At 41.1% G+C, this 23,259-nt stretch overlaps 1 protein-coding gene across 6 annotated transcripts in view; it reads right to left on the bottom strand.

The window, feature by feature from the left end:
- The window catches only part of Slc38a1 (solute carrier family 38 member 1), a 63,874-nt gene that overhangs the window by 4,797 nt on the left and 35,818 nt on the right, over window positions 1-23,259 (bottom strand). For all 6 annotated transcript variants that reach the window (XM_042677728.1, XM_042677726.1, XM_042677731.1 and 3 more), the window contains 7 exons: window positions 13,645-13,718; window positions 11,150-11,242; window positions 10,246-10,327; window positions 8,159-8,241; window positions 5,138-5,196; window positions 4,907-5,020; window positions 3,295-3,374 (listed from right to left, as the gene is read on the bottom strand). In XM_042677728.1, coding sequence (XP_042533662.1) covers window positions 3,295-3,374; window positions 4,907-5,020; window positions 5,138-5,196; window positions 8,159-8,241; window positions 10,246-10,327; window positions 11,150-11,242; window positions 13,645-13,718 — 585 coding nt within the window. The remainder of the gene's footprint in view (window positions 1-3,294; window positions 3,375-4,906; window positions 5,021-5,137; window positions 5,197-8,158; window positions 8,242-10,245; window positions 10,328-11,149; window positions 11,243-13,644; window positions 13,719-23,259) is intronic.

The following is a 23,259-nucleotide window of genomic DNA, read 5'->3' as shown; positions in this document are numbered from 1 at the left end:
CAGCCCAGGGAAGGAAAGTCCATGAGACTCTTATCTCCAATGAACCACCAAAAAGCTGGAAATAGAGCTGTGGCTCGAACGGTAGAACACTAGCCATGAGCACAATAGCTCAGGGGCAGCACGCTGAGATCAAGTCCTAGGACCAGCATCCCAAACAACAAAATCATTGAATTTAACCCCTGGGTTAATGCTGAAAAATATACTTAACTTGATGATCCTGCCCTTGGGTTAGGACATAGCTGACCAGCTGGACTACTTTCCTACCAGATGGGTGCTGTGAAGCAGAGAGCCGTGAACTTCCCTCCCTGACTGTTCTTCACTGTGCTTTGAAAAGAATATTATGTTCTCATCTGAAGGACAGACAGTATTTTTTAAAAAATATTTGTGTTTGCTTTCATCTTCACATCAACCATGCACTAAGAAAGAAAACATTCAAATGTTCCTCTCTCTACCCCAGAGCAGAGCTAGAAGTTGGCCTTGGGCGCTTTGTCTTTCAAATTACGTGAGAACTGTATTCCCACAGAGTAGCTTCTGGGATGGAACTACAAGTCTGTACATCTTACAGAAATAGCTCCATGATGATGTGATGGATGGGGTAGGCTCTGCCTCTCAGGTCAAGTTTACTGGGAGTTAGGACAGCTTCTTTTGTGTAGTGTGCGTATGTGTGTGTGTGTGTGTGTGTGTGTGTGTGTGTGTGTGTGTGTGTGTGTGCGTGCACGCGCACGCGCTGGGGCTTGAACTTGGGGCCTGGGTGCTGTACTTGAGCTTTTTCACTAAAGCAAGGGGTCTATCACTTGAGCCATGGCACCACTTCTATGGTTTGATGGTTAACTGGAGATAAGAGTCTCATGGATGTTCCTACTTGGGCTGGCTTCTAATGGTGATCCTCTGATCTCAGACACCTGGGTAGCTAGGATTACAGGAGTGAGCAATTGGTACTTGGCCTTTTATATTTCTTTCTTTCTTTCTTTTTTTTTTTTTTTTGGTCAGCTGTGGAGGCTGAACTCTGGGCCTGGGTACTGTCCCTTCAGCACTTCAGCTCAAGGCTAGCGCTCTACCACTTGAACCACAGCACCACTTCCAGGTTTTGAGTGGTTCATTGGAGATAAGCATCTCATGGACTTTCCTGCCTGGGCTGGCTTTGAACCTCGATCCTCAGATCTCAGCCTCCTGAGTAGCTAGGATCACAGGCGTGAGCCACTGGAGACTGGCTCCTTTTATATTTCCTTTTATTATTATTATTATGAAAATACCGTGCAGAGGAGTTACAATTACATGGGCAAGATAATGAGTACATTTCTTATCAAGCATTGTTGCCTCCTCCTTTGTTTCCCCTTCCTATCCCTTCCCATCTCCCTCCCTCCCACTCCTACATCTCCCCCCTCCCCCCTTTTATATTTCTTTAACTGCTCAAATAATGAATCTATAGTCATAGGAGAAAATAGATAGCCCTAGGAACATTTTATTGGAAAACTGAAAGGTAGACACTTGAAAATGATACAAACAGCTGGAACATAACATTTAAAGGGTGTCAAATAGCAATTTAAATTTCCAAGATATAGGATCAGGAAGGAGAAATAATTTATGTGTAATTAGACAGGTATAGGTTTTTTGGATTTTAGCATTGTATCTATTAAATATGAAAGAGGAAGAACTCATAAATAAATCTGATGAAAATCGGTTAATACTCAAACACATCAGAAATTGATCAGCAAGCTTTCAGTCTACTCTAAAATGACAATTAAAAATAAAATCAGTCCAGGCATTGGTGGCTCATGCCTGTAATCTTACCTACTCAGGAGGCTGAGATCATAGTTCAAATGGGCTGGGAAGGTGGCTCAGTGGTAGAGTGCTTGCCTTGCATGCATGAGGCCCTGGGTTCGATTCCTCAGCACCACATCAACAGAAAAAGCTGGAAGTGGTGTTGTGGCTCAAGTGGTAGAGCGCTAGCCTTGAGCTGAAGAGCTGAGGGACAGTATCCATGCCATGAGTTCAAGCCCCACAACCAACAAAGAAAAAAAAAAAAAAGCTAGCCCAGGCAAGAAAGTCTATGAGACTCTTATCTCTAATTAACTACCAAAAAACTAGAAATGGTGCTGGGACTGAAAGAGCTAGAGCACTAGCTTTGAGTATGAAAGCTCAAAGACAGTGAGAAGCCTCTGAGTTCAAGCCTCAGGACTGGCACTAAAGAAATAATAAAGCCATCTTAATAAGGCTCAGGGGCCAAAAATATTCTTTTTCTTTTCTAGCTTGTGGACTTAGCACTCACTTTTTATATTTATCAGCTTTTTCTCTGCCTAAACTACCAGGCAAAGCTGAGACAATACATTTAGCAGTTTATAATTAGATCAACCTGAAGATTATCATCCTGAAAATATTATCAACTCTGCAAATAAGTATGAGTAACAACCACAACAACAAACCAGTGCAACAATGGAATTCTATGCCTCCATCAGAAAGAATGGCATTGCCCCATTTGTTAGGAAATGGAAAGACTTGGAAAAAATTATATTAAGTGAAGTAAACCAGGCCCAAAGAAACCTAGGTCCCATGGTTTCCCTTATTTGCAATATCTAGTATATGTCTGAGTCAAGCAGAAAAGGTCAGATAAGGTGATGTTAGGGAAATTAACCCTAAGATATGTATTCAAATGTTTTTTCTTTCATGCGATTGTTTCTAACACATTTATAGGATTATTTATTTGTTGCTTTGTATGTCCCTCCCCCACGGTATAACCCCTGCTTTCACTGTGTTTGATGGTGGTATAATTTGTGGGAGGGAAGGGGAAAAACAAATCGTTTAAATAGGGATACAGGTGGACCTGTATCCACAATGAGATGTTCAAGTCCTTATGTCGAAAAACAAACTTCACAACTTTGATGAGGAGGAGGAGGGGGGAGGAGGATTGGGTGGGGGCGGGGAGAGGATGGGAAGGGATGGGAAGGGGAAACAAAGGAGGAGGCAACAATGCTTGATAAGAAATGTACTCATGATCTTGCCCATGTAATTGTAACCCCTCTGTACAGTATTTTCACAATAAAAAAAAACAACTGCAAATATTTGAGCTCTTCTAAGGAATATAGTATCTGAAAAGTCAAAGCAACTGAAAATGCAAGGTAGCTGATTACTTTTTCATATTGGTGGCCAGAAAATACTGCAGATTTCTGATTTTTCTTAATATTGAACTGGCTCAAGAATGGCAGAAGGCAGAAGCCTAATTATTTTAACACAGAACGTGCCTATTGGTGAGAGGTAGAAAATGATGAAGACGGGAAAATCGAATAGGTCTCTTACTCTTTCAGCTCGCTGTAGATTGGCAGGACCGAGGGGTGACATACAAATGCAAAGGCAATGGTTGGTAAAGCATACACAGTCTGTTTGAAGGAAGAAATACAAACATTAAGAAAAGACATTTTTACCATAAGCCTTATCCAACTCCAGTATTTCAGAGCTATCTTTCGTCTGACAGAATCGCTCTTCAGAATCCCTGATTATTTGGAGATTTTTGTTTCTTTATTGTGTGCCACTCCTGGGGCTTGAACTCAAGGCCTTCGTGCTGTCCTTAAGCTTTTTTGCTCACAGCGCGCGCTCGAACACTTGAGCCACAGCCACACTTCTAGATTTTTGTTGATTAATCGGAGATAAGACTCTTGTGGCCTATGCTTCTTAGGCTGGCTTTGAACTGTGATCCTCAGACCTCAGCCTCTTGAGTAGCTAGGGTTACAGGCCTGAGCCACCAGTATCTGGCCTCAGTGTCACTTCTTATGAAAACTTTACAGTGGTATCTATATTTCATCTGTGCTAGCTGGGAAGTTTGCAGTATTCCTTTTTCTTTCTTTTTTTTTTTTTTTTCAGTATTCCTTTCTATATAGTGTTCTATATATTAAGCATGGGTAAGGTGTTTCTTGTTTTTATTCATTTGTTTTAAAAGCATCACTCACTACCTGGTTTATGTAACTATAACCCCTTTGTACATCACCTTTATGATAAAATTTAAAAATTAAAAAAAAAAATAAAAGCATTATTCAGTGTTCTGCACAGAAAAAATGAGGTGAGACAAGTATCCAGATTTCCATAGCCAATACTCAAGGCTGTACTAAGCTGGGTTAAGTGGGTATATGTGTGTGTATGTGTGTGTGTGAGAGAGGGGGGGGGGAGAGAGAGAAAGAGAGAGAAAGAAAGAAAGAGAGAGAGAGATTTATTGTTTAATGGTCACTGAATGTATTGTGAATACAGAAGCTATGGTACTATGTGTTTTTAAGAATAAGTATGTTCAGCCAGGCGTCGGTGGCTCGTGCCTGTAATCCTAGCTACTCAGGAGGCTGAGATCTGAGGATCATGGTTCAAAGCCAGCCTGGGAAGGAAAGTCTGTGAGACTTATCTCAAATAAACCACTAGAAAACCGGAAGTGGCGCTGTGGCTCAAGCAGTAGAGCACTCTCGCCTTGAGCTGAAGAGCTGAGGGACAGCACCCATGCCCAGAGTTCAAGCCCCATGATTGACAAAAAAAAAAAAAAGAAGAAGAAGAAGTACATTCAGTTGGACTCAGGTAGCACATACCTGTAATCCTAGCTACTCCAGGATGCTAAGAACTAAGGATCACGGTTCAAAGCCAGCCTGGGCAGGAAAGTCTGTGAGACTCTTATCTCGAATTAACCACTAAAAAGCTGGAAGTGGAGCTGTGGCTCAAGTGGTAGAGTTCCAGCCTCAAGTAAAGAAGCTAAGCAAGAGCATGAGGTCCTGAGTTCAAGACCCAGTTCCAACACATGTGCATATGTACATACACATGCATGTACACATACACACACATACACACACATCATAACTGCAATTATGACATGTATGAGAAAATGTACTTCCTTTAGTCAAAATACTCATGCTTCTTTGAGAAGCAGAAGGAAACTTGCCTTAGAATTGAAGGTGACGTATTTTGGCGTGCACACATCACTGTTTGTTGAATTAAGACTTGTTGCATTGAGGGCTGTAGCAATGCAGGGAATCTGAAATTTCTCATAGATAACCTGGCATTTAGAAATACCAGAGAAACAATGTAGATGTTAGGAAAGCTAAATCATAAATAATTGTTATATTGCAGTAGATTATGTTACAACCAAGCCAACTGATTAATCACTACTTACCACTATTAGGAAAAACACCATACAGCTCAAGGAAAATCCACTGGTATAGCCAAGATAACCTTTAAAAGAGCAAAAAGTACATTGCTAATATCTCATTTGTTGTTTCTCCTTTTTTTGGTGGTAGTGCTGGGGATTGAACCTAGGGTCTTATGCATGTGAGCCAAATGCTCTACCACTAAGCTATACCCCCAGTCACTCAGTACTTCAAGGTTTTTTTAAAAAATATGTGTGTGTGTGTGTGTGTGTGTGTGTGTACACATGCACACGTGCAAGCTGGTACTTGGGTTTGAACTGGGTGCTGTGCCTTAGCGTTTTCACTCAAGGTTTGTGCTCTAGCATTTAGAATACAGCTTCATTTCCTGCTTTTTGGTACTTAGCTGGAGAGAAGAGTCTCAGACTTTCCCATCCAGGCTGGCTTCAGTTATTCTCACATTTCAGCCTCTGAGTAGCTAGGATTATGTGTGATCCACGGGCACCCAGCTTTCAATGTACTATTTTAAGCATAATTTGGGACTTCGTCAGCAGTGATACTCACCAGACACTATATTGGAAATGAACTATACAACCAGGGAGGGAGGGTTGTGAGGGGGAAAACTGAGGGAGAAAATGAGGGAGGGGGTGACACTACTCAAAAGGAAATGTACTCATTACCTGACTTATGTAACTTTCATAATTAAAAAATAGTGATAAAATGCATTTAGGAAGTGGCACTGGGGCTCAAAGTGGCAGAGTGCTAGCCTTGAGCAGAAAAGCTCAAAGACAGTACTCAGGCCCTGGGTTCAAGCCCCACAACTGACAAAAAATAGTTCATTTACACCCATGTGCATATAACATGTATTATTTGCTTTTGCTAGTTTATTTGGTGAAAAGGAGGACTTTGAATAAAATGTTATACTTTGTGTTGATTCTGGGGCTTTCCTGAATGCTCTAGACCTCAGATTCCTAGAATCCAGGGAGGAGCCCTATGGTTTGATCTCTGAATACGTGATGGACAAATCCCTTCTTAATCACATCCGTAGATTGTTTTCCTTTTTGTGCCAGTCCTGGGACTTGAACTCAGGGCCTGGGTGCTATTCCTCAGCTTTTAATTTTTTCCCCCCAAAAAGGCTAGTACTCTACCACTTGAGCCACAGCGCCACTTCCGGCTTTTTTCTTTTTGCTTATGTGCTGTCCTCAGCTCTTCAGCTCAAGGCTACTGCTCTAAGACTTGAGCCAGAGCGCCACTTCTGGTTTTTTTCTTTTTGCTTATGTGGTGCTGAGGAATCGAACCCAGGGCCTCAGGCATGCAAGGTAAGCACTCTACCACTGAGCCAACTTCCCAGCCCCAGGAATTTTTTTGATACCAACTTAAAGAGCACTTCTGTTGGCACAGCAACGTCTACACACAGACCCAGAAAGCAGAAAATTAAGTAGTTTTAAAAGATATTTAAATGCTGGATGCCAGTGGCTCAGACCTGTAATCTAGCTACACAGAAAACTGAGATCTGAGGATTGTGATTCAAATCCAGCTTGGGCAGGAAAATCCATGAGACTCTTCTCTCTAATTAACCAGCAAAAAGCTACAAGTAGAGCTGTAGCTCAAGTGGTAAGAGTACTAACCTTGAGAATAAAAACTCAGGGACAGTGCCTAGGCCCTGAGTTCAAGCTCCAGGACTGGCACCAAAAATAATTTTTTTTTTACTTAGGTATTCCCTAAACATTGGCTATAAGGATGGCCCAAGTGGTAGAGTTCCCTCCTACCATAGATGAGACCCTGAATACAAATATCAGTACTGTCAAAAAAAAAGAGAGAGAGAGAGAAAGTCTCGATAAATACTAGAAAAGTTTTGACATTTTAAAACCAAAACAGAAAAGGACATGAATTCAAGCTTCTGCTTTGAATTAAGCCAGCTTTATAGGAAATGCACGTTAGAGATTTTTTAATCAGCTATAATCTGGTCTTGTTATTCAATGTATGAAATTCCTATGGCATTTAGAGACTATACTTGTCTCTATGTAAGCATAAAAACAAATGTCAAGCTATGAGTGGGTGGATCATGCCTGTAATCCTACCTACTCTGGAGGCCGACAGCTAAGGACCCTGGCTGGTTCAAAGCCAGACTGGGCAGGAAAGTCCATGAAACTGATTTCCAATGAACTACCAAAAAGCCAAAAGTGGAGCTGTGGTTCAAGTGGTAGAATACTAGCCTTAAATACAAAAGCTCAGGGACAGCATCAAGGCTCTGAGTTCAAGCCCCAGGATTTGTGCCTATATTCACACGCATGTGCACATACACACACATGCATGCACACACACACACACACACAGAGTCAAAACCAACTGAATATAACTTGGAGATCACCTGTCACCTTTGAATTCTCTCTCTCTCCTTTGAACAAGGGAAATCTAAATTTAGAGATGATTCATAATACTTTGGGGGTATAAGTAGAGCAATAGTCTGTCTTGAGATTTAGATTTGAAAATCTAGTTGCTTAAATCTGAGTATTTAAGCTTTCAGGCTGGTGGTGCATGCCTATAATCCCAGCCCCGAAGAGATGAAGTTTGAGGCCAGCCTGAGCTACATGGCAAGACTGTGTCCCCAAATGAAAAACAAAAACAAACAAGAATGCTAGATTGGGTGTATAGATAGGGCTAGAACATACCCCACCCCCTTGCCCCAACCCCTGCACAAAGCCTTGGGTTCAATCTCCAGCACTGTGAAAACATCAAACAAACAAAGAACACCTTCTAAGAGAATTCCACTTTCTGGAATTTTCACAGCAGTTTGTTACACCAGTGAAAATAGTAGCCTTTGTGTTTCTTTCGTAACTTTCTTTCTCCTCACTCTGGCTCTTTGGACACAAGAGGCTATTGCTCAACATGTCCTGTACTAACCAGCATTTCTTGCTCATTGCCAAGGCAGGTAGCTTCATGCTTGCAATTTGATTACGTGTGGGATAGGAGGCAAAGCTGTTCCTTTTCAGGAGTTTCCTGACTTCTCTGGGTAGTGTAGAGACAACAGACACAAAGTTTCTCCTCACCTAAGTTCTTCAAGAGACACAGAGGGAGAATTATGCCGAAGGTTACCACCACCACCAACACGCGTCCATCCACATACCAGGCTCTGAAAGGCAGGGAGGCAGCTACTGTTATTTTTTGTTGCTGTTGTTTAGAAAGAGACATTTTTAGACAGGCGCTGGTGGCTCACACCTAAAATCTTAGCTACTCAGGAGGCTGAGATTGAAGATGGAGGTTCAAAGCCAGCCCAGGCAGGAAAAGTCTGAGAGACTCTTATCTTCAATTAGCCACCAAAAACAGCCAAAAATGGAGCTGCAGTAAGTGGTAGAGTGCTAGCTTTGAGCAGAAAAGCTCATGGACAGTGCCCAGGTCCTGAGTTGAAGCTGTAGGACCAGCACACCAAAAAGGGAAGACTTTTCTTTTTCCCCTCGAAAGCAAGTTTTTACAATATATTTAAATTAATTTTAATTGCTGAGGATTTTTTTTTGTTTTGTTTTTCTTACCTTTTTATTTTGTTCTTCTAGAATATCAGGATTTGAACTCAGGGTCTTATATAAGCTTGGTTGGTGCTCTACTGTCCAAGCCAGTCCTCCAGCCCTGGTTTTTTGGTAGTTATTTTTGGAAATGGAGTTTTCCCAGACTTTTCTGCTCAAGGTTGGCTTTGAACCAAGATCCTGTAAACTTCGGCCTCTTGGGTAGCAAGGATTATAGGCTTGAGCCATTGGGGCTGGGTCATCACTTTGTTTTTTCCTTAGACAATTATTCAGTTTATTCAAACACTTTAAACATAGCTAGTACTCTCCTGTACGAGGACCCTACTCCCAGGTAAGAGACAAAGAGATATTGTTTTGTTTTGTTCCTCTCCTTTTGGCTAAATGTAAAATTCCTGTGAATTATTTATGTGATTTCAAAGCTGAATGCATATATTACATCTGTCAGATTATAAGCTGTGCTATTAAATATTCAAAGAGAAAGTTCCTTTTGGATTGGCTTGGCTGATATCATGGGGAAACAAGCCACCAGACATAGACATTTCTCTCCAAGGTTTGACCTTGGATTTGACTTTATATCCTAGGATAGAACACTAGGCACTTTGGCTCTGTAATCTTCTTTTGGAGTAGGGTAGGGGAGACAGAAAAACTAAGGCTGACAAAAAGTTTTAAACAAGGAATCAAAACATCAAAAACAATATTCCCCAAGATTAGCTCTAACTATTGAGATTGGCTCAATTCTACATTTGTGTGTGTGTGTGTGTGTGTGTGTGTGTGTGTGTGTGTGTGTGTGTGTGTGCGTGTTGGTCTAGGGCTTGAACTCAAGGCCTGGGCACTGAGCTCTTTTGCATAAGGCTAGTGCTCTCCCACTTTGAACCACAAGTCCACTTCTGGTTTGTTTGTTTTTTTTTGTTTTTGTTTTTTTTGGTGTTTAATTGGAGAGAAGAATCTCACAGCTTCTCAGATCTCAGCCTTCTGAGTAGCTAGAATTACAGGTGTGAGTCATCAGCTCTTTTATGTTCTACTTCTGGGATAAAATTACTATACTTAGTATCTGGCCAGGTGCCGGTGGCTCACACATCTAATCCTAGCTACTCAGGAGGCTGAAAATTGAGGATCATGGTTTGATGCCAGCATGGGCAGGAAAGTCTATGAGACTCTTATCTCCAATTAACCACAAAAAGCTGGAAGTGGAGGTGTAGCTCAAGTGGTAGAGCACTAGCCTAGAACACAAAAGCATAGGAATAGTGCCCAAGCCCAGAGCTTAAGCTTCAGGACTGGCAAAAAGAAAAACAAAATAATCAAAAAAAAAAAAAAAACCCTCAGTATCTATTTTATTTCATAAAAACTAAATAGAGATTTCAGGCTCTTTGGGACAATGTAAATCTACTAGTTATAGCATGACAGAGAAACCTACCTCTCAATTTTCATAGAGTTCATCCTGCTTCTTTTATTATCTATATTACCCCCAATAAATATATTATTGAACCACACATCAAGAAAAAAAGAGCCTAGGAAAATTTGCATTTCTGAAATTTTCTTAAATCAAAAGCCTCGGTTAGCCTGCATTTAAATCAAAAACATTTTGGTTCTATCACAAAGAATGGTCTACAACTTACGGAAATTCCTCTTCTTTTCCCATGAGGAACTTGATGGCAGAAGGAAGTTCATTTTTGACTATGAAGAGATAGCTCAGCATTGCTGGAGGAAAATGAGAATGTTTTTAGAAAGACAATCCTAAGGCACATGTTACAATTTTTGTGAGATGTGACAATTCAGTTTCCAGACGAACTTCAAGAACACAAGCAGCTTGTGTTCTTGAAGTTAGCTGGTGGCTCATGCCTGTAATCCTAGCTATTGAGATGGCTGAGATCTGAGGATCATGGTTTGAAGCCAGTCCAGGCAGGAAAGTCCAGGGGACTTTATCTCCAATTAACCACCAAAAAAACTGGGAGTGGTGGTATAACAGGCTCAAGTGGTACATGCTAGCTTTGAGCACAAAAACTGAGGAACAGCACCTGGGCCTTGAGTTCAAGACTTAGGAGGAAGCACCACAAAAAAAAAAAAGAAAAAGAAAAACAAATGCTGAGCGCTGATGGCTCAGGCCTATAATCCTAGCTATTCAGGAGACCGAAATCTGAGGACTGTAGTTTGAAGCCAGCCTGGGCAGAAAACTCCATGAGACTCTTGCCTGCAATTAACCACCAGAAAACTGGAAGTGGAGCTGTAGTGGAGAGCACTGGTCTTGAGCAGAAAAGCTCAAAGTCAGGGCCCAGGTCCTGAGTTCACGTCCCATGACCAGAAGCAGGTAGCTAAGCCTCCCACTCTGGCAATATATTCATCTCTAAGTAAGTGGTTGTCTCTTCCTTCCCTTGTGACATTTTAACCATCAGGTAGGAGGTGCTTCAATTATGATAAATCTCATATGGACACTGAACTACCAAAATAGGAAAGATAATGATAGTCACCCAGTTTGAAATTATGTATAATAATGTATGTTGTTCCTTTTTCTTTTTTCTTTACCTCCAGTGTTCTGTAGAGATGTAGCTCCGAAGATTACAAGCTTCCCTGTGGTACCAAAGACCTGCTCACCTAATTTTTCATAAACCATGCAACCTATTTAAAGAAACAAAGTTAAGGTCACAGAAAAAAAAAATGACAAGGTTCTAAAGGCTAACATGTTAACATCTTGCCAGGAGCCAGTGGTTCACACTTATAATCCTAGCTACTCAAGAAGCTGAGATCTGAAGGTCAGGGTTCAAAGCCAGCCCAGGCAAGAAAGTCCATGAGATCTTTATTGCCAATGAGCTACCAATAAGCTGGAAGTGGAGTTGTGGCTCAAAGAGTAGAACACTGGCCTTGAGTAAAAAAAAAAAAAAAAAAAAAAGCTTAAAGGAACAGCCTCCAAGTACTGAATTCAAGCCCCAGGACTGGCACAAAGAATGAAAAGTAAAAATAAAGAGCCAAGACGTTATATTTACATTGTTTATTCACCAGGTTGCTCTGCGCTTCTCTAGAACTCCCATGTTGGCTTTGCAGGTTAAGGTACTGGCATGATGAATCAAGTTCCTGACATTTTTAAATGTCAGCCATGAGCTCCATTTCTGCTTTTTCACTTGGCTAAAGAAGTAGGAAAGTAACTGAACTATGAGGTCATAAAAGTTATTTTAAACCATCTCTACCTTTCTTGGGGAAATTCCCACTCTGATATTTTTTTTACAGGTTTGATATATACTCTTAAAATGTTTGATTTCTAAAAGAGTACCTTTTGAATTATCTTACTGGCTGCCAGAGGCTTATACCTATAATTCCTGTATACCTACTCAGGAGGTTGAGATCTGAGGATTGAAACAGTTACAGCCAGCCCAGGCAAAGAAATCTGTGAGACTTTTATCTCCAATTAACTAGCAAAAATCTGAAAGTAAAGTCGGGTGCCAGTGGCTCATGCCTGTGATCCTAGCTACTTAGGAGCCTGGGATCAGAGGATCATGGTTCGAAGCCAGCCTGGACAGGAAACTCCGTGAGACTCTTATCTCCAATAAACTACTCAAAAAAGCCAGAATTGGGTCTGTAGCTCAAGTGGTAGAGCATTTGCCTTGAGCAAAAGAAGCTCAGGGACAGCACCCAGGCCCAGAGTTCAAGCCAGCAAAAAAATAACAATAATGACAATAAAATAATAATTAAATAAATATCTGAAAGTGGAGCTGTGGCTCAAGTAGTAGAGTGCCAGCCTTGAGTGAAAAAGCAAAGGGACAGTTCCCAGGCCTTGAGTTCAAGCGGCAGTTCTGGTGCGCGCGCGCACGCGCGCGCACACACACACACACACACACACACACACACAAAATGGTTTCAGAACATCTCAGTCTCTCTGATCTAAAATAAAACACCAAATTTAGCTACATCTAACAGTTACTACATAAAAATTCTGATCATTTGTGAAATTTAGGTGAAAGATAGCTCACTTCTAAAATGAAAGCAGTGGATAGAGCTATCCAAAGAATAAACTGATATCACCAAAATGTGAAACTGATCAACCGGCTCATCTCACTCAATGCTAAAATCCGAAAACATTCATTAAAATCATGACAGTTTGAAGTCTAGGTTTTCAAAGGGTTCACAGAAGAGCAATATGGGTCAGGCTATAATTAAACCTTTGTTTAATCTCTCCTAAGACTGATGTTTAAACTAGACAATGACTAGATGCTGAATTTATGACAAAATGTTCCAGGCATCTGTATACAATAGCTGGCCAATATGGCTTGAGCTAATGTAAAAGTCAAAGTATCATGAACATAATCCAGTGATTCAGGAATGGAAAATAAACACGTCAGGTATTGTACTGTCCAGAGAACTCAGCGTCCTAGGGCACCGCCTCACTCCACCTTGCCTCAGGAGGAACAACTTCTCCTTGGAATATGCGCCACAGAGGATAAAACATCTGTTTACTTCACAAACACTCTGCTCAGGATTTATAAAGGCCTAAAGAAAGATTGACGCCTTTCCAGTGATGTCATCACAAATCAGAAGAACAAGAAGAGAGACAACAGTATTTGTTCAGTGTTCCTGTCCATTTGATTTCGGTGTTGCTGCCACCGTCAGTCTTTCCATAGAAGGTCAAAGGATTCCTTTATTTCTTGACATAATCCAGTGGTGGCTTTCGCCAGTCATCCTAGCTACTTAGGAGGCTGAGAGTTTATCTGAGGATCCCTATTTGAAGCTAGCCTGGACAGGAAGTCTGTGAGATTCTTATCTCCAATTAACTGACAAAAAGGCAGAGATAGAGCTGTGGCTCCAGGGGTGGAGCACCAGCTTTGAGAAAGAAAAAAAAAACAAAACCAAAAACGAGTGAGGCTGCAAAGACCTGAGTTTAAGTCTCAGAATAAATAAATAAGTAAATTACTACTAATGATCACAGTCATCATTAATAATCCAGTTATCCTTAAAGGAGAACTTCACTTATTCATAATATCATCTTGAAAATCATGGCCTTAACACAATTAGATCTCTTCACAGCTTACCTGTTTCCTTGGAGCAGATCAATAGGAGGTTTATTGAATATATAGACAGCAATGTCACTGAAGTCAATAGGATCCTAAAGCAAAGAAACGAAATCCTGAGGTCATAACTAGAAAATACATTCTGACCTTTAATTTTAGAATCGCTAAGGTGAATATACATGGTTAACACCAATTGTTAACAGTATCCAAAGTGTGGATCCTATTACTTACCCTGCTTTAAAAATCTTAATAAATACCCCACCAAATAAAGGAGCACTCTGCCAATGCTAGTTCATTATGTAATTCAAAGCTAAGCCTGAAACTCTTGGCCCACGTCTATAATCCTTACCATTCAGGAAGCTGAAATATGAGGATCAAAGTTCAAAACCAGACCAAGCACAAAAGTCTATGCGACTCTTATCTCCAATTAACTAGCAAAAAGCTCGAAATGTAGCTGTTGTTCAAATTGTAGAGTGCCAGCCTTGATCAAAGAAGCTAAAGGCCCTGAATTCAAGCTCTAGTCCCAGCACAAAATAATAAAAGAAAAAGAACCATATACCAGTAGCTCAGACCTAGAATGCTTGCTATTCAAGATGCTGAAATCTGAGGATTGTGGTTCAAAGAAAGCCCAGGCTGGAAAGTACAGGAAACTCTCATCTTCAATTAACCACCAAAAGGCTGGAAGTGGAGGTATTGCTTGAGTGGTAGAGCACTAACCTTCAGTAAAAATATAATAAAATAAAAAATGCAGAGACAGTGTTCAGGTACCAAGTTCAAGCTCCAGGGCTGGCACAAGAAAAGAAGAAAGGAAGGAAGGAAGGAAGGAAGGAAGGAAGGAAGGAGGGAAGGAAGGACATGTCTGGTATGATGCATTATTGCTATGGATTGCACTGTGGGTAATTAAAGGCAATTATGTTCCCAGTAAGTGTTGCTGAGAGGTACTTGGCCACAGCAGGCTGAGGTGCCTGCTCCACCTCCACTGCACACCTGTTGAGTGGCGGCTGTAGGGCTAGTTCCAACTCCTGGGCCTTGCTTTGCCTGGGCAGAAGGACCATTCCTCAGCACCCTCTGGTCCTATAGCGCTTTGCTTCTAATGTGTAGCTTTGTAGCCACCAGGAAGTGAAAGAGGAATACAGAATGATCACCAACAGAACAGATGGACTGCCAGAAATGGGCCAAAAGAACAAGAGAGAAAGAGTGTCACAGAAATCAGACAAACACTTAGAGAAAGAATAGAAAAATGATGCTGGGCGCTGGTGGCTCACACCCATAATCCTAGCTACTAAGGAGGCTGAGATCTGAGGGTTGGTTCAAGCCAGCTGGGCAGGAAAAGTCCATGAAACCCTTATCTCCAATAAACCACCTGTGGCTCAAGCTAGCCTTGAGCTGAAGAGCTGAGGGACAGTGCCCAAGCCTAGAGTTCAAGCCCCATAACCAAAAAAAAAAAAAAAAGAATAGAAAAATGAATGCTTGGGCAAAGGCCAAGCTACCCCCACTTCAAGGGGAATTCAGATTAAAAGTTTAAATTAAAAAGTTATGAAATGGTGCTGGCAAAATCAGTTAAACACCTGTAGAAAACTAAAGTTAGATCCTTATATATCACCCTGCACTAGAATCAACTCCAAATGGATCAAAGACCTCGAAGTAAAAGCAGACACCCTGGAAACATTATAGGAACAAACAGGAGAAACTCTAGGGCTCAATGGTGCAGGCCAAAATTTTCTTAAGACCCAGAAACACAACAAATCAAAGAAAGGTTGGATAAATGGGATTGCATGAAATTGCAGAACTTCTGTACAGCAAAGAAAATAGCTACCAAGATCAATAGAAAGCCCATGGATTGGGAGAAGATCTTCACTAGCCATACAACAAAGGCCTCATATCTAAAATATACTCAGAACTCTAAAAACAGATCCTCAGAGAAACAACTGCCCCATTAATAAGTGGGCTAAAGACTTAAAGAGAGATTTCTCTGAAGAGTAAATAAGAATGGCCAAAAGACACGTGAAGAAACGCTCAACTTCTCTAACCATAAAAGAAATGTAAATCAAAACAGCATTGAGATTCCACACCCCAGTTAGAATGGCTATAATCAAGAAATCTAATAACAATAGATGCTGGAAGGAAGGGATGTGGCCAAAAGGGAACCCTACTGCATTGTTGGTGGGAATATAAACTTGTTCAACCACTCTGGAAAGCAGTATGGAGGTTCCTCAAAAGACTCCACATAGAGCTCCCCTATGACCCAGCAAGCCCAAGTCTGGGCATTTACCCCAGTAATTACAAACAAGGCCATACTAAAGCTACCAGCACAACTATGTTTGTTGAAGCATGATTCACCATAGCTAAGATATGGTATCAACCCAGCTGCCCCTCAGTAGATGAATGGATCAAGAAAATATGGCATATATATATATGTATATATGTGTGCATATATATATATATATATATATATGAATTCTATGCTTCCATCAGAAAGAATGACACTGCCCCATTTGTTAGGAAATAGAAAGACTTGGAAAAAATCATATTAAGTGGAGTAAGCCAGATGCAAAGAAATATAGGTCCCATGGTTTCCCTAATTTGCAATAATTAGTGTATGTCTAGGATAGTCTTATCAGATAAGCAGAAAAGGTCAAAAGCTATGTACATATGACCATATAAGATGATGCTAAGTAAAATGAACCCCAAGATATGGACACAAGAGGTTTTTCTTTGTTGTTGTTGTTTTTAATGTATTATGTGATTTTTTTTCTTTAATATGTTCTTCCCCCTTTGGTATATTCCCTGTTGTCACTGTATTTGATTTTTGCACCCTGCATCTTGTATATGCATTTACCTAATTTGGGGAGGGGAAGGAGAATAAAAAATGCTGAAACAAGGACACAGGACGATCCATTGCAACAATGATACTCACAAGACACTATGTCAGAAATGACCTTTACAATTTTGGGGTGGGGAGGAATGGGGGAGGTGGGAGGGAAGGGATAAGGGGAAAAACAAAGGAGGGGGTAATAATGCTTGATAAGAAACGTACTCATTACTTTACTCATGTAACTGTAACCCCTCTGTTCAGCATCTTTATAATAAAATAATTTTTTTAGTTATGATTCATGAGCTGGGTGCCAGTGGCTTATGTCTGCAATCATAGCTATTTGGGGAGCTGAGATCTGAAGATCAGTTTTAAACCAGCTGCAGGAAAGTCCATGAGACCCCAATCAACAAAAAGCCGCAAGGAGAACTATGCCTAACGCGGTAGAGCACTAGCCTTGAGCAAAAACTCAGGGACAGTGCTAGGCCCTGAGTTCAAGGCACAGGTCTGGCATCAAACACACACACACACACACACACACACACATTTTGTTAGCCAATGAGCTCCCTTCCCACAGCTTAGTACACTCCTTCCCCTCACCACATGCTCCCTTCCTAGGCAATATTAGGCCTATAGTAAAGGCAGTAAATAATCAGCCTCCAACCCTCTTTACCTTGGGATGGCACTTCTCTGGGGCAGCTACCACCATATAAGGCAACAAGATCCCCTTAGAGTGACCTTCAGGTCTGGACAGCTGCAGGGCCTCTTATCTACTACTTGAACAACAGCCATAAATCCCAGTCCACCATGATGAAGCCCCTGGCCCACACGTCCACACCAAGGTCTCCGCCTCCTAGTCCCTTTTAGCCCCTCCTAAACCTCCTAGTTATATAGGTCACCTCAGACAATAGCCGGCACTACTTCTTACTTCTTCCGTGTGAGAAGGGTTTGCGGGCCCCTTTCTCGGCAATAAACCTTTCTTTGTCTTCTGTACCTGGATATCTGCGTGGCTTTCTGGAAAAGTCTAATTTCCTCTAGCATATATGTACATATGTGTGTGTATATATATATATATATATATATACACACACACACACATATATGTGTGTATATATGATTACTAATATATATAATTACTAAGAAAATAAAATATAGTGTATCTGTTTGGTTAGAAGCCTTCAGTAAGGATAATTATGATCACTGTGGAAGTGCCTTCAGATACACTTCTTTATTTGTCATGAGTAAGGAGAGTGATTAAGGGGTATGAGATACTGAAAGCAATTGAGATATGTCATACAACAAGATTTGCTAAATCCTGTTGGAGAAAAACATATAGGACTAAACTATAGCTTGATATATTTTGCTCTAAAGTAAACAATATTTATAAGGAAGAAACAAGGTTTGAGTTATATTCCGAGCTCTCTCATGTTTTCAGACACGTTCAACAGTCAGGCACTGGTGACTCAGGTACTTAGGAGGCTGAGATGTGAGGATTGAGGTTGGAGGCCAGCATGGGCAGAGAAAGGTTGTGAGATTCTTATCGCCAATTATCCACCAAAATGCCAGAAGTGGAGAGCACTGGCTTTGAGAAATAAAGCTAAAGGATAGCACCCAGGCTCTGAGTTCAAGCCCTAGGATGGGCATGCACCTGTGAATACACACCAGTCATTCATGGGAAAAGCCAGGCTTTGTGTGCTCTTCTTGAATAATATCTTCAAGCTTCTACTCACTTCTTTAGAATACAGAGTTAAGCAATTGTTCAAATTCCCTGTTTTTTTTTTTTTTTGGTCCTGGGGCTTAAACTCTGGGCCTGGGCGTTGTCCCTCAGTTCTTCAGCTCAAGGCTAGTGCACTACCACTTGAGCCACAGCGCCACTTCCAGTTTTCTGGTGGTTTATTGGAGAATAGAGTTTCACAGACTTTCCTACCCAGGCTGGCTTTGAACCATGATCCTCAGATCTCAGCCTCCTGAGTAGCTAGGATTACAGGCGTGAGCCACTGGCGCCTGGCCCCCATATCTTTGAGGCTCAACACATTATAATTTTTTTATTATTGTTTGGGTCAAATAACCTATATTGAAATATGTCTTTTTATATTTCTTCTTTTCTTTTTCTTCCCTTAATTTTTTTTTTGGCGGGGGGGGGGGGGGGGTGGGGGGGGAGGGGGCGAGGGCGGTGTTGGTACTGGAGATTGAACTCAAGCCCAGGTGCTGTCTCTGAGCATTTTTGCTCAAGGCTAGCCCTCTGCTACTTTAGCCATTCCTCCACGTTTCACTTTTTTAGTGCTTCATTGAAGATAAGAGTCTCATGGACTTTCCTGCTTAGCCTGGCTTAGAACCATGATCCTCAGGTCTCAGACTCCTGAGTAACTAGAATTAAGGCATGAGCCACCAGCACCTGGCAAACAAAAAAAAAAAGGAGTTTGTTAAAGCCTTAATTTACTTTAATGAGATTCTATAAAATTAGTAAAAGCAATCTTGTTTTTAGTAATTAGCAAAAATAAGTTTGGAAGATTTCACTGTATACCAGGTCTATTCTTGGCACATTTTTCCCCACTATTTCTGTTTTACAGATAAGGTAATTGAAGGCAGAGAAGTTAAGTATTTTTGTCTAAGATAACACAGCAAGAGTCAGAGGACTAGGATACTAAGATCTGGTAGAAGGTGATTAGTGTGTTGTTTTTAAACTAGATGAGGAAATGAAGGAGATAGTTTTAGAGAAAGCTGGCCTCAAAAAGGTAAGATCAATGATTAATACAAGTGCTTCTATTTCTTTTCTTGTCGGCAAGTCTAAATACTATGAGGCAAACTTTTCTTAAACCAGCCTCACTATTGGTTAGGTAATTTTGTTGTTGAGTAAACCAAATAGTATATAGTATAATCCTGAAGAAAAAAAAAGATATTTAAAAGAAGGATGGGGCTGGGAATGTGGCTTAGCGGTCGAGTGTTTGCCTATCATGCATGAATCCCTGGGTTTGATTCCTCAGCACCACATAAACAGAAAAAGCCAGAAGTGGCTCTGTGGCCCAAGTGGTAGAGTGCTAGCCTTGAGCAAAATGGAAGCTCAGGGACAGTACTCAGGCCCTGAGTTCAAGGCTTGGCAAAAACAAAACAAAACAAGAACAAACCAATAAACCAAAAACTAAAAGAAGTATGATCTTACCCTTTGTGCATCACCTTATAATAACAATTAAAAAAAAAAATTAAAAGCGGGCTGGGAAGGTGGCTTAGTAGTAGAGTGCTTGCCTTGCATGCATGAGGCCCTGAGTTCGATTCCTCAGCACCATATAAGCAGAAAAAGCCAGAAGTGGTGTTATGGCTCAAGTGGTAGAGCACTAGCCTTGAGCTGAAGGGCTCAGGGACAGCGCCCAGGCCCAGAGTTCAGGCCCCACAGCTGACCAAAAAATTAATTAATTAATAAAATTAAAAGAGGCATGAAAACAAAAATAACCATTAAAAAAAACTTACAGGGTTAGGTTGATGCTTTTTGAGGTTGAAAAAGTTTGCAAGAGCTCTGCCTTTAAATGAGGAAATCCGACTAGAAAGAAGGAACCCATAGCTACTGCCACTTCCTGTTTGTGCGCTAGCTGGAAAGGCACCACGGGTTTTGTAGATGCTCCTTTGTAACTGCTGACACGGCCTTGTTCCTGTTCTTTATCCCACAAGGACATCTTGCTTCTTCTTTCCTTAAACCTGGGTAGCTAGGATTACAGGTGTGAACCACCAGTGCCTGGCAAGTTTGGTTTTTGCTTTAAATCCATAAAAATAGAGGTGATAGATAATACAGTTATAGAGTCCATGAAACATGGAAGCTTTTATGACTTTCTCTTTTAAATTCTTCTGATAAAAAAACAAAAACAAAAACAAAACCCAAAAAGCCAAAAAAAAAAAAACCTTGTTCTCAGCAATTGAGTCTTACAGCAAGGCTGTGTGTGTGTGTTTGGTTTGTAGGTCCTTGTGTGCCTACCCTTGGTACAGCTGTGGATCCTTGATACCATGTGCCTGATAGAAGAAGAACCAAGTTTACTGGCTTACACAGGAGTGGTTTTCCAATCTACTAAGCCAACTGCCACTCTGTGCAGAATAAAAGTTGCAGCTAATTTTGCAGACCTCTGCCTCCAGCTTTTCTGTGTTGCTTTGCCCCTGGCCTTCTGTGAATCAAGAGGAGTGGATGGAAAAGGCATGCTCTGTACCACAGAGGTGAATCATGCTGTAAAACCACAGACCATATAGTTATCTCTTACAAGCTAAGAAAAAATACAGGGGATGAAAATAGAAATTGTACCATGGCTCTTGGATAGCACCAAAACACCCGGTGTAACTCAGAATAAGCAGGATTGTGTGAACGCTTTTATGTGTGTGCTGGGACTGTGGCTTGAACTCAGGATTTCAAGCTCTCACTTGGTTTTTGTTTGGTTTGGGCAAACAAATGGTTTAAATAGGGATACAGGGGGTTGTGTGGGTTTTTTGTTTGTTTTTGTTTGTTTGTTTTCTGCCTAACTCTAGAGCTCTACCACTTTAGAAACAGATCCATTTTCAGCTTTTGCTGATTAATTGGAGGAAGGAATCTCTCAGATTTATCTCCCCAGGATGGTTTCAAGGTATGATCCACAATTCTCAGCCTCTTGAGCAGCTAGGATTATAGGAGTTAGGCAGGTTAGGACTGAGTATGAGTGTATATTCTTTCTCTCTCTTTTTCTCTTTCTCTCTCTCTCTCCCTCTCTCTCCCCTATCTCTTTCTCTCTCTTTCTCTCTTCTACCTCTCTGGCACCAAGAGAACTGAATTCTTGGAACGTCTTATCAGACGTATCAGAAATCACTCATTAACTAAGCAGTAAGGGCTCAACTATTAAAAAAAAAATGGGTGAGACCCATCTTCCACAAGGGCCAGCTCTTGCTGTTCATAAAATAGGCAGTCATTGTTAGCACAGTGCTAACCACACTCCCGTTTTTCTATTTCTGAAGAGCTTCTAAATCCAATAAATTTCAAAAAGAGCTCAGTGGCTCTGCTCTGTCCTTTATCCATGTATTTCAAATGTTGGCAAGCTTGAATGTGTCATTTCTCCCTTCTAGTATTATTATTCCCAAACAAGAGACTCTGATGCCAATTATTCTTGCTGCCAGCTGAAGGGCATTTCTCTGTTCGGATCATTTCTAGGGAGCCCTGAATATAACTCAAAGAATTTTCAAAACAAATAAGTGACTGAGAGGATGGAAGAGTCGTGGACCTCCCAGGACTTCCCAGAAGGCCACCGTTTCCTGACTGTCTTCCTTTTAACTGGTCCATTTTCTTATCACACGAGTCTATTTGCTTTTAGCTTAGGAGTGCAGAGACAAGGAAAACATTCACAAGAACATTCCCAAAAACCATTTTTTGTTACCACTAAGAACAAATTATCAGCCAGGCCCTGTTAGCTCAGTCCTGTAATCCTAGCTACTCAGGAGGCTGAGATCTGAGGATCAAGATTCAAAGACTAACTGGGCAGACATAGCCAAAAGACTCTTATCTCCAATGAACCAGCAAAACACCAGAAGCAGAGGTATGGCTCAAGTGGCAGAGTGCTAGCCTTGAATGAAGAGCTAAGGGACAGCACGTAGGTCCTGAGATCAAGCCCCAGTATTGGTACAAAATATAAATAAATGAGCAACGTTATCATCCTGGTGAGTGTCCTCCCAACTTCTTGGAATATACGTAGAGTAATAAAGCAATGACAGCTCAGTAGTAGAGGAATACTGTGATCTCTGTCCAACGTACCGGAATTTGCTAAAAGAGATGTGGAAACATCAAAGAGTTGTGCTGAAGCAGTTACTCAGGCATATAAACTTCTTGACAGAATGAAGAAAACATTTGTGCAACTGATAATGTTAAACAAGGACTTAGGATCGCATGCTGATGGAGTGTGGCTCTGATTCTGTCCTGTCTCCTCCTATGTGAATTCTACCTCCAAACAGATTCCAGGCGAGAAAGAACCTGGTAGACTGTTCTGACTAGCATGGCTACTTACTAGTTTGTTTATACATACTAGTGATGGACAACAAAATGTTGCTTTCCTTGGGTAGTAGGATAATTACAAATTATCCTCCAAGAAATTTGCCTACAACTGAAACAGATGATCCTAATAAACAGAGGATAAATTCTTTTCCTTTTGCTTGGACTCAGGGCCTTGAGCACTTGATTGGCTTTTTTTTTCCCATGCAAGGCTAACACTCAACCACTTGAGCTACAACTCCACTTCTGGCTTTTTGGTGGTTAAGCACCTTGCAGACTTATGTAGAATTGTAGGTGTGAATCACCAGTGCTGGACTTATTTCGAGCGTCCAAATGAAAAAAGGCCTTCTTAGGAAAATGCATGCTGAGCACTGAATCCCAGACTCCTCTGGTGCTTTGTTTTTTTGTTTTGTTTTTTGTTTATTTGGGTCCGGTCATGGGGCCTGAACTCTGGGTCTGGGCGCTGTCCCTCAGCATTTCAGCTCAAGGCTAGTGCTCTACCACTTGAGCCACAGCGCCACTTCCGGCTTTTTTTCTTTTTGCTTATGTGGTGCTGAGGAATCGAACCCAGGGCCTCATGCATGCAAGGCAAGCACTCTACCACTGAACCACCTTCCTAGCCCCTCCTCTGGTGCTTTGTACTGCTGCATTTTCACAGCCTACTGAAAGTCTGAGGGTCAATTAATATGCCTTTCACTTGGGCTTTTTCCCTCTGTTGGTGCAGCAGTGATAAGAGCTACTGTTTAGCTCTAAAGCTTTGTTTTTCATTTTGCAAAACCAAATTCTTATCTGTCCATTATTGCAGTGGATTTTATGGAAGAATGGAGACATAAATATA

The sequence above is a fragment of the Dipodomys spectabilis genome, unplaced genomic scaffold (assembly GCF_019054845.1).
Source record: "Dipodomys spectabilis isolate Male_0828 unplaced genomic scaffold, ASM1905484v1 ptg000039l, whole genome shotgun sequence".
Lineage (NCBI taxonomy): Eukaryota > Metazoa > Chordata > Mammalia > Rodentia > Heteromyidae > Dipodomys > Dipodomys spectabilis.
This window is presented reverse-complemented; position numbering and strand designations above follow the sequence as displayed.